Here is a 17184-nt window from a genome sequence, read left to right on the forward strand (position 1 = left end):
AAATTTAAGACGCGCTAATCGGCCCCTTGGCAACTCCGCACGGTCCCTTACGGAGGGAGGACAGCCCCGTCCCCAGCGCGCCATCCATCTCCTCCAGCCCGTCACACAAGAAATCCACATCAGGTATTCCTGTCACAAGAGATCAAGAAGGCTGTTCTGTCGCTGTGGAAGTAAAGTACACTCTAAAGCGATTTTGATGGAAAATGCCATATAAAGCCATATAACTTAATTTGCTGCTGCCCAGATCTGAGGTTTCTCTCTGTCCTTCAGATTGTATCCCACGGATCAGTCCGGATTACATGGTTATTTACCTTCCTGCAAAGACGACTACATCTATTCGAACTAAATCAGTAAGTCAGACCAGTATTCTTGTGCAAAACTTTTTATTAAAAAGAGAAAGGGTCCTCTACAACAAAAGGTAGGTCCAACGCTGATCATAAAATTTAACTTTTCAAAGATTGCAACAGACCAGATGTGAAATTTTGATTGTGACAAAGACTACATCTCATGTTTAGGAAGTCTTATTCTTGCACCTGAAAACACAGCCAACACATATGTCAATTATGACCTCTTAACTATAAAAAACACTTCTCTGTTGAGTTACCAGTAGATTATCAAGATCAAGTTTCAACATGCATCATCCATGATGAAGCTGTAAATAATCCCAAATAATGTTAATAAAATGCTAAGATTCTTATAGAACCTTTCACATTTCACAGCTTTAACAGTTTTCCTTTTCAATTCTCATGAACATAAAAAGGTATGTCCCCTAAATATATAAAAACTCGTATTAAAAAAAAATATTTCTCTCAGGTGACATAAAAAGAACTTCAAAGAACCCCATAGTCTGGCCTTAGAATTAATACTTGAAAGATATCTTTACTGGGGGGAAAAAAAAGAATTAGGGCATTACCTTTTCTTTCACTCTGTATGCAGGTGTGTATTATGGACATCAGTTTACAGCAAATATCTTGCCCTAGTGACTACTTTCCTGCTTACCAAAACCAAACAGGCATTGGGTAAGAAATGGGAGCAAGCTTACAGCTAAGCTTGTTCAGTTACCCATCCTGGAGCATCAATAATGAGTGACAGCTGTCAGAATCGGAGGTACCTGACATTTCTTCTGCAGTACCAGGACCAAGCTGTAGGCCTCTCTCCCACACGCTGATAACAGACTAATGAGTATCATTAAGAATGAACCTGACATTTCCCAGTAGTTCAAGGTGACCAGTACTTCAAAGGGATACTGGAGTCATTTCATGCAAAAAGTTGTCTGTTCACATAAATAGCCTCTGCATCAGTACCATATACTAGGCATGGTCCTAAAATATCTAAACTATTCACAGACAAAGTCTGATTTGGAATTAAGTTGGTGATTTCCATGCGGTCTTTGGTAGGATCGTTGCTTAGCCAGGCACTTACTACAGACTGGTTAATGGTATTGTGGGAAAAATAGGCAGTACTTCTTCCTCCTGAAAGAAGGAGAGGGAAGTAAGTTCCAGTTTATATATTCTCAGAATTTGGAGAAACATAGTAGGTATGGGACAGACATAATGGAAATACTGTTTTACATTTCAGTCAGTTTTCAGATTAGTTAACAAATGTTGTTGTCTCTCTGGTAAACAAAGGAAAAAATAGCTTAAAAGGAAAAAAAAAAATCAAGTACTTGAAGTGATTACAGAAGTCTGCTACCAGCTCTGTTCTGTTAAGACAAATAGGTCAGTACAGCTATGAACTCATCTTGCTGAACAGTGTAAGCGTCTACAAGTTTTTCCAGCCAGAGACTAAAGCAAGGAGAGACCTAAGAACAAAAGTCTATTTATACAGCATCTTGCTATATTTGGGGCATCAGCTTTGCTTTAATAACACTTAGTCCCTACCATCCCTTCTCCCTACCATCCCTTCTCCCTGCTTACTCTGCAGGAAGTGATATACCTGGATTTGACTTCGAATTTTTTCCACATAACATTTTACATTCAAACTGAAGTCTCACAGTTTGAGAACTATCATTCAGCACAAAATTAACAAGAGGCTGAAGTGGTGCTAAAGGGTTTATATTTAATATACCTGAAAACAGGCAGGGCACAACTGGAATTGGTTATCCTATTGCCTTCCTATACAGAACTGAGCTTTGAATGGCAACTTCAAGGCCAAAGGCAGCAGATGACACCTGAAAGTTTCCCCACTGTTTACAGTCTGAAGTGGCAAGCAATTAAGCAGCCTTTGTGACTAGAATGTGAAAATAAATGTTTATATTAAGTCAGTATCGTATCTTTAATTAAAATCCTGCCACGATACAAAGGGATCCAGTTTCATTCATTGCAAGTTCCAATTATGACCTTGAATAGTAGATTCATAATTCCACTATCCTATTAATGTATCAATTATTTTGGTATTATAACATTTTGTTTATCTCCCTCAGACACTCAGATAGTAATGTGTCATTTAGGTTGCCTTCATGTCTTTTCTATATACAGATGATTTTTAAGCGAACACCATCTATCTTTGAAATAGTAGACATGCCCCTTCACACATTGGACACAGTACAGCACGTTCCAAAAAACTCACACAACTGTTTGCCTTATAAGTAGTTTTCCTGAAGTGCCTATCGGGGCTTTCTTTCTAAGAAAAGAAACCAGCTTTAACATTTTTGTGTAAGGATTGTCTTATTAATTGGGTCATGTGAGAACATCGACTTAATTATGTGACGAGCTGACAAATTCAGTGCAGACTGATTTCAAACATCCTTACCTTGATGAAGAAAAGATGGTTTTTCAGATATGTCTGTGGAAGTATCCCAGTGCCAAAGAGATCCATCTTCAGAACACGTAAATAAGTGATCGGGGTTGGAGGGATGGAAGTGAACTTCCCACACTGGAAGTATCAAACCAAAACCAAACAAACCCACTTCAGAACAAGTATCAAGTACTTCGCTCAGTGCACTTTGGCTAATATGATATGGACATGCACTTACAAGCACCCAGGCCCCCACCAAAACCTTCCATTCCTAAGAGTGTGTGGGTAGGAGACCCAAAACCCCACCCTTAGTTACTTACTGCAGTTTTCCCTCCCTGGGGGCAGGGAAGAAAAAAAAAGAAAAAAAAGAGAGGAGGAGAAAAAAGAGAGGAGGAGAAAAAAGAGAGGAGGAGAAAAAAGAGAGGAGGAGAAAAAGAGAGGAGGAAAAAAAGAGAGGAAAAAGGAAAAAAGAAGAGAGACACTCTATTTTGTTGCATTTTCAGTACTGTGAAAATTGTCAAAGGTTAAAATCTTAATCTGAATTCAGGCATTCTGAATACTTTCTCATGCCATCTTCCCTGTTATTAAGTTTCAACCTGCACACAGCATGCACTCCTTCCCAGCGCACACATTATCATTTTGTGTCTAAACACCACAACTGTGGAAAAGATATTTAAGTCAGTAAAACTTAACATCTCAAGAAATATTTTTACTCATTAAATATAATTGTGGCATCAAGTCAAGACATTTTCAGTACAAAATGAATTGCTATCTTGTTCATATAAAGCTACCAGGAAAGTGAGCTGTTTCAGCACTGTGGAGGCACGCAATGGATCTGTACTACCTTCAGTTTCCCCTTCTTCCTCACGTTTTCAAGTTTGTTAATAATTGCATTCTTGCTTTACTCTACCTGCATACCACAGCATCAATTTCTATGACTATTAATATACCTGCCCTTCTAGAAACACAGCCATTCTGATTAAATGCATCTAATGACTCATTAAAGAACTGCTTACTAATTCTAGTTCTAGTTTAGACAGAGTTGGCTTTTAGACAAGAACAGTCTCATATAGAGAGAAAGAACAAACTGAAGCCAACAGGATGAAGACACATTAAGTAGCAACTATATGATTGTTTTCTAGCATAGCTACAATACCTAATTTTTTTTACAGAAATTAGAAACTTTTCTAAAATGCCACTTTCTTCTCCCCCCTCCGATTCAGATACTTACTTTCTGCTTCATGAGCATTTAGCAGGGACACTGGCATAGTACCCTGCCTGATGTCCCATATACTCAGCATCCCATCCTGGCCTCCTGTGGCCACAATATGCTGCTGATTGGGATGCCTGTCCACACAGTGCAGTGGAACTCTATCACCTGTCCTGCAAAGGAGGAGAAGAAAAAAAAAGAAAAAAAACCCCCACAAACAAACATGAATTCTTTATCAGCTTCTATTTTCTCCTTCTTAATCCCTAAGAGCACTGACAAACAAGGTAACGGTATTGACTGCAGCATCTGGTCACTACATGCTGAAGCCGCATGACACCTACTGGAAATTAGAGGTATGGCAGTAACATGAAGTTACAATTGGATGAGCATCAGGTTCTGTGCCCTATGGTATACAGGCATCTACACGGTATCTGACAGCTTTACAGGAGTGACAAAACCTTGCATACAGATAATACTCTAAGTATACCTACAAAAATAAGAATGTTACTCTGAAATTCACGTTATAATTACAGTTTCAACATATACTAAGAGTTACAAAAGGAGACTGGAAAAACCAGGGACCTCAACCACAGCTTATTAACAGCAATGGCAATTATTCCACAGACAACAAGAGGATTTGAATCTAGTTCAGTTTGTTTTCTCACAATACCATATAAGGCACAAAATTATCATTCAAATGCATTTCAAATGCCAGAAACTTTGTATTAGGCCTGTGGAGAAATACAGATGTAAAGTATATTTAATTAGGGAAAGAGAAAGAGTTTTGGGTTGAGGATTGGGGTTTTTTTTCTGAAAAAAGAGCAAGTGTACAGGTATAATAGTCCTTCAAGAGTCAAATCATAAAACAGACCACCAAAATACAGCGCTCAGCCAACACAGTAATTCAGCCATCAAGCAGAGTCTGCTTTTCACTATGTAAATACCAAAGAAGTTAAAAACCTTCTAAAAAAAAAAAAAATCATTTATCATCCCATTGTCAAGAAGGTATCAGGAAAGATGTGTATCAGATTATATAAAGTAGCACATGCTTCTCAGTAAATATGTAAAAAAATGAAGGTCTTACAAAGAAAATATTTGAGATGGCTCATTTCTTTGCTGTCTGAGGTCCCATATTTTTAACTGTCCAATTGAATTTACTGTCAAGATCTCAGTTGTGCGAAGGAAAGTCACTGCGTGGAGCGTACTGCTGTCTGCATTGTCTGCAAGAAAGATAAGGAAAGTATTCAGGTAAACCTACAGAATGCTAGTCTCCATTTAATTACAACAAAATAACTTTTTAGAAAACATAACACAGCTGCTTAAACATGGTTACAACCTCTCTGCATTTTCAGGGGCAGAGACAGACCAGCGTCATGTGAAATTTTAAGTGTTGCAAGGGTACCCTGTGAAAAAGGAGCCCTTGCTTCCTGTATCAAACACTAGTGAGACAACTCTGTAAGAAGCTACATTTAGTTAGTTCTAGTGCTTACAGAACTGCTTGTTGATGTGTAAGATTTCTTTCTATGGTTTCTAAGAAAAGGAATCAATTTAGCCAGGTCCATGGTTTTCATAAGAGTTTTCTTTATATGCTCTGCATCTACTGACACGAAGCAAGCTACAGAGCTTTTCATAATGCAGTTGTTTTTTTGAACACAAGAAGCAGTAACTCTGGCTGAGAACATTAAGCAGTTGTATACAGAAGCACTTAATTCACCAACTTTCTTTAGACCTTTTCCAAGAACTGTCAATGTGATATCCATCCCTGTCCCTAAAGCCAAACAAAAATTATGCTTTGCTTGTTAATCTTAATGACTAAATGGCAAAGCTGTTTTTTCAGGTCCTTTCCTCCAGTGCTTCTTTTGTTCAGAATAATTTACAACATCAAACACTTCACAGCATTGAGGTGAAACTTTTGAGGCTTTAGGAGAGAACAGACACCATGGTCTTATAATTTGATTCTGTTATTTTATATAAACTTTATCTTGATTATGATGGGGTAACATTGTTAAGTCTACTTTCACATCAAGCCTTTTATGCATGGTATAAGTCCACACTGAACATGCAGATCAATTTTCTGCTGCATAAGATGCAAACCTTTTCTGATATTGAGACAAGCTACATTGATGATTGATGCCTGGTTACAGATATTTGAATGAGTTTTCTTTTCTGCCTACTATTTAAATTTAAAAACTGAGTGGAAGAAAAAAAAAACCACCCACCAAAACACCTTTAAAAAGCAATGTTAGATTACTGAACACCAGAGTTCTAAACGATTTAAAAATTTTGTGACAGAGTAACAGTAAGTGATTCAGCAATGATACATCTTTTGGCTCCAAAAGATTTTTACATAATCTCTAACTTTGGAGATTTCTTCCTACCACGATTGACTATAAACATATCAACTTTGCATTATACTCTTAAATCCATTAAACAGTAACAAAACTAGCAAGGTACTCCTTTACAAATATTTCACGAGGTACAAGAGTTCTGTCTTCATGTTAAAACATGTTGAGGGTTCAGCTCATTGCCTGGGAAATACCAAGATGTCATTGAACTGGGAACCAGTACAAAGGATTGCTTACACTACAGAACTTGAAAGCATCTTCCAAGATGTTCTCTCCAGCTTTTACTTTAAAACAATCTCTAGTCAATGAGTTCGTGCTAGTCCCTTCCACGTAACTCCAGGTAAGCTTCACTTACCAGGTCGTAAGTGTGATTGACTTATTTATGGACCATTGCTATTTTAACGTTTCTCTTCCCGTTTCCAAAAGGACATTTCTCAACTAATTCACATGTGATTTCTTAAATGTTTATGCGCCAGCAAATCTCAATGCAAAGTCTTACTGCAGCATGACACTGGCTGATGCTACCACTACAAAGTAAGCATTTTTTCATAGTACTATCAAGTGAGCACTAAGAAAACTAACAACTCGCATCCAGCACATTATTAATTCTGTATGTAAGCATCTGAGCAATTGCCCAGAGAAAAATATAGATTTTTTTTTTTTGTGGACATCTGCTTCCTGTGAGTCAGCAAAACATTCTACTTTATTAAACTTGTACCAGAATGCTCTGTGTTAGTATCTGTATATAAGTAAAAAATTAAAAATAAAATAATCCTTTTAAACTAGTTAATGTTCTCACCCCTCAAAGGGGTAGTTACTGTGTTTTGTGGGCATGTGGTAATAAAATCTGCCTCATGCCCTGCTTTTTTTTTTTTCCTAATGTAAAGGCATAGAAAAGTTTCCTACAGGAATTCTCAAGGAGCTTGACTAAAGGACTGTATGCAATTAATAGGATTTATCTTGTGTGTGTATATACAGCCGTGCACACATAAGTACCCCCTCTAGAAATCCCAGAGCACTTCCTTCCTTAATTGGCTTATCACTGTGCAAATTCCTTCATCCTTTAGAGGCAAGATTTTGTTTGAGGAGAAACACAGGTGCTGTGTCAAACTGAAGTTTCAGGGAGAAAGTCCCAGTTTAATAGTGCCACTATCAAACATGCTGTTACTGTCCTTTAAATAATTTCTGCTTTTTAGTTTCATTTCCAACAGATGCTACAAACTTGCATTCTATTTCCATGAGATGAGCCTGATAGAAGAGTTGAGAATAAACAAGTTTTGACACCTTTCACAAACATCTACCTCTATCACATGATCTATTACTCTAGGAAATATGGAGCTTTTTCACTAAGGGAGGAATGATCACTGCAAGCCATGATATCTGGCAGAAGAACAGGGTACAACCAGTGGGTTTTGGTTCTTGGCATTCCTTGAGACACAGAGAAATAGGTGGTTTTGAATATGGACACCATGAGGGTTAACCTTAGTACAAATAGTGAATTGAAATGACCATTTCACTGACCTCCAGTTACGAAGAACTTGGGACACAATACTTGAAATCTAACTGCATTTCCTGTATACTGTCATAGCATTTAACAATTCTAGATGAAACAGAAGCCTACAGAGGATGTTAGGCTTTGAAGTTCTCTATCAGTTAAAACATTAACTTGCAAATATCTGAATGAATATAGAAATACATCTGAAATACACTTTAGGTATCTGAAGTCAGGAGGAATAGAGGAATAACCTGGAGCAAACACATTCAACTTGGAATATTTAATTGAATTCTCAACTGACTTTTTTTTTTTTTTTTTTTTTGGTTATCATTCAAGAAGCTAAAAAACAAACCAACCACTCCAGACTAAACTAATTTGAACAGTTATCTTGACATACCTATAGTTCTTACTGCATCCTTTTGGTCAGCTCTGAAGAAATTTATTCTACCATCCTCTCCAACAGTGACAATTTCTGGGTTGTTGCACATGACTCCGGTACATGCTGCTCCACCACAAGATGTGTCTTGATCCACGTGATAATGGGCTTTCTCCCACCGCTGGTTGGCAGATAAAGTCTAAGTAGTAACCAGACATGAAATTCTGCTCGTAAGTAATGATCCTGATAGACCAAAGCTTCCAGAATACTCACAAAACCAGAAACAAGCTCCAGGAAAGCCACACTACCTCACAGGAATGAGAATCTCCTACACAAATGAGAATCAGAGATCTAAATTTTCCTCAAGTCTTGAGCACACAACCCTTCAATGAAACATTGATTATTTCTTCTCTGAACCACCTTTTCACATGAGCTAGAAATCAGAAAGAACACTATTTATGAGCTGTGAAATGCCTTTCACTAGACTTATCCCTTCAACCTTAACCCAGGCCAAGGGAAAAGAGCTGAGGCCTTTACAAAATATAAGGTCAGGTTTAGATTTTGACTGCAAGGAATTTAGTTTATTTTAGGTACCACATCAAACTATTAACAGATATTAGTCTTTATTGTGTCATTGTGAATATATAAAAAAGTCATTATCCATTTATTTTCAGTGATTTATAATCAAAGCAAAAGACTACAGAGTTTACATATCTTCCCTCACATAACATTTGTGAGAAGAAATTCAACATGAGTCATTTAGTTCAGGAATGCAAAAACTCTAATAAGGCAGGTACAAGTCCATTAATATCCACTCCTCCAAAACAATCTAAACTCTTAAAGTATGTTTTCAGTAAATAGACTATTTGGTTACAGGTATATACTAACAGATACCCCAGTCTGGCTCTGGAATCTAATCTATGTAGTATGTATGCAAAATGCTTTTTTCTTTCCTTGTTTGTACAAAGCGAAAGCTTTTTCTAACGGACTTCACAAAAGCTGATTTTGGTGTGCACATATTTCTTGTTCTAGTAGTTTTGAGAAATCTTATGCTAAGATCAAAGTGACCCGTGTTACACAGAATAGCAGCTTAAAGGCAGTGCAAGTTACTTACCTGGTTATTTTGATGATGACGGAATACAGTTACAGTTCCTGTTGATGAGGCAACCACGATTCTCTCTTGATCCAAAAACTAAAGAGAGAGAATAAGCATGCTATTAGTTGATGTCAGTACCAAGATGATAATTTTGATTTTAGAGTAACCTAAATTATTGGTAGGTATAGTAAAAAAAAAAAAACCCAAACCCACAAACTGATACTGGTTGGTTTTGCCCATCTTCCTGAGAATTTTTCTTTGTCAATCTCAGCATTTTGACAGCTTGCTATCACTTAATTTCTCTTAAGTGACAAGCCCTTAAAAAATACAGACCTGTTCAACACAGCCATTTTACCTGCATGTCCATAACATCACCGTTGTGCCTGATGTCACACAGCAGCTGAGGCTCGCCTTGATAATCACCATTGAGGCCCACATTTCCAAGATCTCCAACAGACCAAATGGAGATCCTGTTATCCTGTACGGAAATGACACCACCAGTTTTACTCGAAAATGCTTTTGGAAGTATCTAACAATAAGGCAGCCTAGATGTCACGGCCTTCTCGCTACAGCCGGGGAAAGCAAACGGGCTGCAGGCCGCGCACCGCTCCGGAGGCCGCCGCAGGCGGGAGGGAAGGGCTCGCCCGGCGGGATGACCCTGCCGAGCAGCGGGGCGGCCCCCCGGCTTCCTCAGGGAGGCGAGCACGGCAGCGTCAAGCGAACGCCGGGACGGGCAGCGCTCACGGCACCCTGCGGCCCAGCTCCCCCACGCGAAGCGGCGGGGGCCGAGGGGGCGCCGCCGCCCGTCCCACGCCCCGGCGGGCGGGGCCGACCCGCCCGTCCGCTACCTCGTTGTCCCAAGATCCGGTGACGAAGAGGTCTGGGGGCTGGAGGGCGGCGGCGGGCAGGGGCCGCCAGCGCGCCTTGCTGATCTTCTGCGACACGAACTTGGCGCACACCTCCTCCATGGCCGCCCCCGCCGCGCGCCGGCTCCCGCCGCTGCCGCCTGCCCCGCGGCGCGCCTCCTGATTGGCTGCGGCGCGACGGCGAGCGCGCAGGGACAGGCTTGGTGCGCGGCGGCCGGCGTGAGCGCGCACGGGGCCGTGGACGGGGCCGGGGCCGGGGCCGGGGCCGGGCATGGCGGGGGAGCGGGGCGGCCCCGCCGTGTGTAGCAGCCGCAGGGCGCCAGCTGCCGGCGTTTACCGAGACGGACCGGCCGGGGTGGGCCGCGCCCCATCAGCCCCCGCCGTTCGCTAAGCGGCAGCCGAGGGAAGCGGGCGCGGAGGCTGCGCCCCCGTCCGGGGGGCCCCGCCCCGCCCCGGCGAGCTGGGGCCTCGCCAGCGCTGACGGCCAGGCGCTAAGCCGGCGCACGTCGCCCAGGCGTTATTTGCAGAATCGGGCCCGGGAGAGACAAAAAATAAAGAAGTTATTTCACCAGTGTACTTGTCGGTCTGCTCCGCTGGGCCGCCTTCTCCCCAGAACGTTAGGCGATTGTCTTATCTTTGCAAGGGCACCAACTTTTATTTTCTTTAAATCAATGACTTTTACAGCGACTAGCTGTCTCTGGTTTAGGTTTGCTTTTAATTATCTGCGAGTGATACTCCCCTCCCGCTTGTCAGATTCCTACCTGTACAGACGTACAGCAATGATTTTTTTTTTTTTGTCCCAAATAGCGCGTTAAATCCAACAAGAGCACACATGTACTTCCTTTATCGTATCTCACTTGAGACCTTAACAACCGTGCAATAAAAAGTGCAGAGGTTAGTTGTAAAACGAGCTGATGGCTGACATAGCTATGTTGTCATTTCAGAGGATGGGACGATCTGCCCAGTCACTGCAGCGCTGTAAGGGTCTCTCTGGCCAGCACCACCTTCCTACTTTTTCAACCTGATTTTCTGCTGCGATTTTTTCAAAGCTGCCACTGCCAGCTCTCTGAGGTTCCGTCAGCTGTTATTACCAGACACGACATGGACTTATCAGCATTAGCAGCAGTGGCTTGGTCAAACTTTCCCCCATGTTACTGCAGTTAGCCTGCCAAAGCCATCTGTCAGATTTTTACTATACAGCATTCTAGAGTTCCTCATTAAACCTGCTGTGCTGTTTTGTAATCCTTCAGATGGGATACCAAATCAGTGATATTTTATATGCTTTATGCATCTTTTGAACTTCAATTGTGAGGAACTCTTTTTTTTTTTAAATTATGTACAGCAGAATCCAACACTGAACATATTCAAAAAGCTGGATGCTATTGTAGTCTGCCATACTGCAAGCCTCAAAACAGCTTTGTTGCGCACCGCAGTAGCATTATTGTACAGTAGCCAATACCTTTGGTGCCCTGTAGTAAGCTGCTAACAGCAATCCTGCAAGTCACTGTCTTCAAGGGTATTTTCGGCCAATTCTCATAACATTGGTGAGAAAGGTCAATAGGCACCCTCGGAATGCAGCTACAGACCAGATAGCTAAAAGTGGAAGAGATAACACTTGGGGAGTATTGAAATGTTTTATTAGGCAAATATTTTTGTTGGTTACTTTGTGATTTCTGTGTATATTTTTTCTCTTGTGCTCCTGGATGGTTTCTTTCTTTGCTCAGGATTGCTTGTTCAAAAGCATTTGGGAAGTATTAAGGGGAGTAGGTTGGACATAAAAGCTCATTTTCATTAAGAGGGAAAGAAGAATCACAGTTTTTCTTCCCTGTCTTACACTTCTTTTAAGAAAATGTTGGCAGCATGTTGTGTGATGGTGGTGAGAGCTGTGACGGATTTGGGGCTGCTCTGTAAACCTTTAAACATATTCTCTGTGTTTGTTCACTATGAAAGATGTTTACTGTGTTAGTATGTTGTTTCAGTGTAATAGCAGATTTAAATAAACAAATAAAAGGAGGAAACAAACACCGGGAGAAAATATGCCTCATCAAATATTTCTGAGGTTGTCAAAAAGGGTGTTAAGTCTAGACAAAGCTGACTCTGGGAATTGGGTCCAAACATATTATCTGAGACAACAAGGAGCATCTATGGATTATCCTTAAATGTGGCTAAAGCTAGGAGTGTGAGTGAAAGGGAAGAAAACTGAAAGCATGCCTCTCTGCCAGAGGTTAGGGGGCCTGGGAGTGAAGGCACTTACTAGATCAGTGGAGGTACTAGGGCAGCATAAAGCTAATTCTGAACTCTATTTGCTTAAAATCTGCTTTCCTCCAATTATCATTCAACAACATTTTAAGGAAGTTATCTGGAGATGCAATATTTACTGCTGGTCATAACTCCTGGAGTTGTGCCCAGTTCCATCTCTTGAACGAGCGCAGTTCCTATGCAGGGTACTGCAGAGTGGATTTAAGAGCAGAGTGCCAGGGCCCTGGGTGCATTCGTGAGCCTTACCTGCCCTCACCTGGGGCTCCCACCTGGGCTGGGGCAGCTGCTCCTGGCCTGAGCCATGTTGTAGGAGGGCCTGTGCCCAACCATGTCCCTGACTTGGTGCCCGGCTTGACTTGGGGCCTGACTTGTCACTTAGCTTTTGCTTGATGGCAAAACCATTACTGTCCCCAGTGCTGTTCTGCTTGCCTTGCTGGGACACCGTGGGATGGTGTCCTGCTGAGTGGCATTGTCATCCCGGGCTCCAGACTCACCTTCTCTCAGGGAGGGGTCCCAGTCCTGCTGCTCCCTAACACGGAGAGTCACTGATGTGCCGGGGTCCTTCTCACCTCCTCTTTGAGTGCAGGGCTTGGAAAAGAGAGATGCCGAGTTCAAATAACGTGAACTTCTGAAATGGAAATACAAAATGAAGGTATGCACCAAACTGACTTGAGATTACGGGAAAAGAAATGCGATTAAGGAGAGTGATTAAGTTAAAAACAGAATGGAGGCAGGGAGAGGAGTGACTGTAGGTGTAGAAGCCAATTAGTGTGGGGTTTGGGACATAACTGCAGAAGCGTTCAGCAGGAACATTTCACAAGGCATCTTCTGCTTGCGGTATGTATATGCAGAAGCAGATGGGATCAGACAGTGATGATCAAGTTTTCATATGCTTTTTGACTTCAGAGAATTTAAAAAATCTAATGGATTCATGAGGTGGGAGGGAAAGGATGAAACAGAAATAGCAGCATGGAGGGGTTTATATATAAATGTATGTAAGTACCGCTAAGGGATTGAGATGTGGGTGAATGCATGGAAAAGGAGAGAGATCCGACATGTGCTTAAAATTAGTGGGATCTCCACATCAGAACAATCAAGTCATGGCCCACTCTGGCTGCTGGCATTCCCGTGCCTCTTCCTTAATAGGGCTGTCCATGCACCAGCTCCCTGGAGAGTCTAGGGAAATGGCTGTACCTGTGCAAGATGGAGGTGCCTGCAACTGACAGTGGGCATCCAGGGATCAAGGTGCTCATGGTTTGGACATGTGAGGGCAAAGAGGATACAGGAATGCTGAGTGTCAGAGCAGATGGAGAAGTTCCACGTGAATGCTGACGGCCAGAAAACATTTTTTGGTTTTTTTTTATAATTTCTGCTTGTCTTTTACTCTAGTGTAGAATGTCTTTCTTCCCTTTAGTTTTATCTTAATGGATATGCTCTTAACAAGCTTAAAAAATAGACTCATGGCCTGGGGCTATAGAGCAGAATGAGCTAGGGACCTTCACGTTTGTTTACTGCACAAATGGGTGTATCCTGCCGCTATTGGTGCATGTTAGTTTCTCAGGGCCCTTTGAGGCAACTTGGCTAGCCTTAAAGCTCCTGGAAACTTGCAGAGCCAAATGCTGTTTCCTTCACACATGCCTGGCATCCATCCAAGACACCCCAGATATCGCTTAGGAAGGCTCACACTTATGTTCTTGTCATTCTCCGAATAGTCATGCCAAGAACGTACCCAAGAGATGGACAATAGGTACATTCAATCCGAAAGTACCTGGGCAAGTCTGCAAGTTCCTAGGAGATAAAGGTGGGCTCTTTCTCTGAGCTCTGTGACAAGCTTAACCCTAATACAAGCTGGTCCTGGTAAGCCGTGTCAGTTCATATGTAAATGGTTTCTCTTGTGTTTCTGGTCTCCCAAGGGGGTAAGTATCCCTGGAATGCTTTTAAACATGGGCCAGCTAGTTTCTTGCCAACAACCTCTCTATGTGAGAGCAATGCAGTTTGCTTGCACAGAAAATGTCTTTTGCATTTAAAACAATTAAGTATTTTTGTGTGGGCATGTTTACAATGTCTGTCTGTTCTCTGTATTTGCTGCCCTTTGGGAATTCCTCTAACTCCATGGCTTCTTTCCTTCATTCGCAGCCCACTGGATATAACAGGGAGACCTTTTATATTCTGGGACAGGCTGGGAGTCTCTCACGGACTGTAGAGCGGTTGCCAGATCCTGCTTAGAAGTTAGATGGAGAATACAGAATGAAGCAGTGGATCTGTCTCCAGGATTACAAGAACCAGATGGGAAAAGTCTGGGAAGTCTATGGATGGGACCTGGTGTATGCATTGGCAACTGCCATATTTGCCCTGGATTGACTGCTAGCCAGAAAAGCAGATTCTCACCTTCACCTCATTTCCTTCACCTGAACCAGCAATGATGGGATGGAGTATCTGTGTTGTGTGGAACTGGCACAGGCTCATCCCTTTCAGGATGGGTTCTTGCACAGAAGACGATGTTATCTGTGTCTCCCATGGTGGTATGTTAGGCTGTGTGTGTCCTTGTATCAGGAACGCTTTTAAGAAACAATATGATTTTTGAATTTATATCTGCCGCATGACACCTTGGTTTTTTATACAACGTACTATTGATAGGGCCTATCTATTCACAGTTATGTATCACTACTCTCATGTTTCAAAAGAAAAGAACTGAAAACCGTGCTGTCTGGTACCAAGCAGATGACGTACCTGCACTGTTGTGCCTGGTTAAGAGAGGAAACGCTGTAAAATTGCAGTCCCGGGCATGTGGAAGCTGGTTGGCAGGGACCAGAAGGGGGCACAAATGCAAAAGTCACAGCACTGACAGTAGGTTCCCCCAAATTGTCTGCAATAATGGAATTTGCTTTCCCTTAAAAACAATAGAAACACGTATAAATAACAGGTGGCAAATGAATATTAGTGGCAAAATTAATCATTAAGGAGTTTAGGAGTACCCAGGAATACCACATGACCGTAGGAAATTAATTCCATGGTTTTCTGCGTTACGCTACAGGCTGCGGGAGGAACCGGAGCTGCTACTTTTCCCTCAAGATTGCTACTACGCTGGGACAGAGCAAGGGCCACATCGTACGCATCCATTTGGCGTTTATTAAATTCCGAGTTACTGATTTTACGACCTAGGCACCTTTCAAAAGGAATTTTAATTTGTAACTTCCTCCTCCGACAGCATCGCACTAGTAACGGATCGTCGGCAGCTCTGGCAGCGTTTAGCCACACGCGCAGGTGCCAATTCCCTCCCCATTCTTTCTGTTGTTTCCCGAGTCTTCAGCCACAGCCTCCTAAACCTCCCCCCCGCCCCGACCCTACTCCACCCCCCGGCAGCGGCCGCCGCCTCGGGGGCAGCTCCCGCGCCGCCGGGGCAGGGGCGGCAGGGCCGCCGGCGCGCCCGCTGACCAATGGCAGCCTTCAACACGTAGGCCTGGCCCGCGCCAGCTGGCCGCGGCCAATAGGCGCGCCGCATGCAAAACGCCGCGCCGCCGGACGGCGGTAATTGGCCCCGTCGCAAGGGCGGCGGGGCGCGCGCTGGGCCGCCGCCGGGGCCGGGCCGGGGACCGCCGCCGCAACCCCCACCCCGCACCCCCCGTGCCGGCTCCCGTCACCGGAGTCGGCCAAAACCGGGGGCAGGCGGGAGCGCCGGCGTGCCGCGTCGCTAGCTCATTCATTAACGGAGCTCCTAAGATCACAAACCCACGCCCACCGACCCGTCCCGCTTCTGGGGCAGGGCTGCGGCTTCGCCGCCGGCGCGGGCCGCGCGGCCGCTGCAGCCCAACCCGCGGAACCGGGAGCGGCCGCCGAGCCCGCGCGTCTGGCGGCACGGGGCTGCAGCTGTGGGGCGGGGCGGGGCGGGCGGGGGCCCCGGGCCCGAGCGGCGGGGCTCCGGAGGGCGCTACCGGCACCGGGGCTCGGGCCACCCGCGTCCTCCGCCAGCGCGGGCGCGTCCCGCGGCCCCTCCGCGCCCCCGGCGCCGCTGCGGCGGCGAGCGCGCCCCGCGCGTTACCGGCTGCTGACGGCGGCACGGCGACCGCGGCGGGGGGAAGGCCGGCTCCCCGCGGGGGGCCGCTGCACCCTCCGCCCGCAGCCTCCGGGCATCGGCGGGGGGGTGGGGATCGGCCCCTGAGGGGCAGCTGCAGAGGAACACCCCCGCCCATCTCCGCGCGCGCGGGTCTCTCCCCACGCGCGCCCCCGGGGGCGATGGGCGCGCATGCGCGGGGCCGAGCGCGGGCTGGCGGAGCGGGAGCGGCGGCGGCGGCGGCGGCCGGAGAATGTCGGGCGCGCGGGGCGGTGGGCGCGTGGCCCCTCCCCCCGGCGGGCGCGCGGCAGCCGCAGCGGCGGCGGCGGCGGCGGGAGGGGGGGGAGGAGGAGGAGGCGAGGAGGCGGCGCCTGTGTCGGCGCTGGAGGTTGTGTCCTTCCTGGGGAAGCTGCTGTGCGCAGTCGCGGCGCTGAAGGCGGCTCTGTACCTGCTCCGCAGAGTGTGCCTAGCCATGGCCTGGAAGTCGGGAGGCGCCAGCCACTCCGAGCTCATCCACAACCTCCGCAGTGAGTCCCGGGGCCCGGCCGCGGCCCCCCTCCCGCCTCCGCCGCGGGGGGACCGTGAGCGTTACCGGCCGCTCGGCCGCACGCACTTCGCATTCCCGCGGCGCCCGCCCAGCCGCCAACTGTCAAGGAGCCGCGCCGGCGGGGGGAGGAGGCGAAGGCGGCGCCCAGCCGGGGGGTGTGTGTCTGGGTGTCCGTCCGGGTCCCTCCCGGGAGGGCGCGGCGA

At 45.2% G+C, this 17184-nt stretch overlaps 2 protein-coding genes across 3 annotated transcripts in view; one reads left to right on the forward strand and one right to left on the reverse strand.

The window, feature by feature from the left end:
- Positions 1–366: 366 nt before the first annotated feature.
- Positions 367–10241, reverse strand: NUP43 (nucleoporin 43). The gene is made up of 8 exons (XM_075707137.1): positions 10107–10241; positions 9614–9736; positions 9277–9354; positions 8184–8361; positions 5031–5166; positions 3968–4119; positions 2752–2874; positions 367–1472 (listed from the first exon to the last, which is right to left on the reverse strand). The coding sequence occupies exons 1-8, from the start codon at positions 10224–10226 to the stop codon at positions 1258–1260; spliced, it is 1125 nt and encodes a 374-aa protein (XP_075563252.1). The 5' UTR covers positions 10227–10241; the 3' UTR covers positions 367–1257.
- A 6446-nt stretch (positions 10242–16687) lies between these two features.
- Positions 16688–17184, forward strand: part of PCMT1 (protein-L-isoaspartate (D-aspartate) O-methyltransferase) — a 35789-nt gene continuing 35292 nt past the window's right edge. For both annotated transcript variants that reach the window (XM_075706609.1, XM_075706608.1), the window contains exon 1: positions 16688–16961. In XM_075706609.1, the coding sequence (XP_075562724.1) occupies positions 16688–16961 (274 nt within the window). The remainder of the gene's footprint in view (positions 16962–17184) is intronic.

This window comes from Pelecanus crispus, chromosome 3, assembly GCF_030463565.1.
Source record: "Pelecanus crispus isolate bPelCri1 chromosome 3, bPelCri1.pri, whole genome shotgun sequence".
In the NCBI taxonomy this organism is placed as follows: Eukaryota; Metazoa; Chordata; class Aves; order Pelecaniformes; family Pelecanidae; genus Pelecanus; species Pelecanus crispus.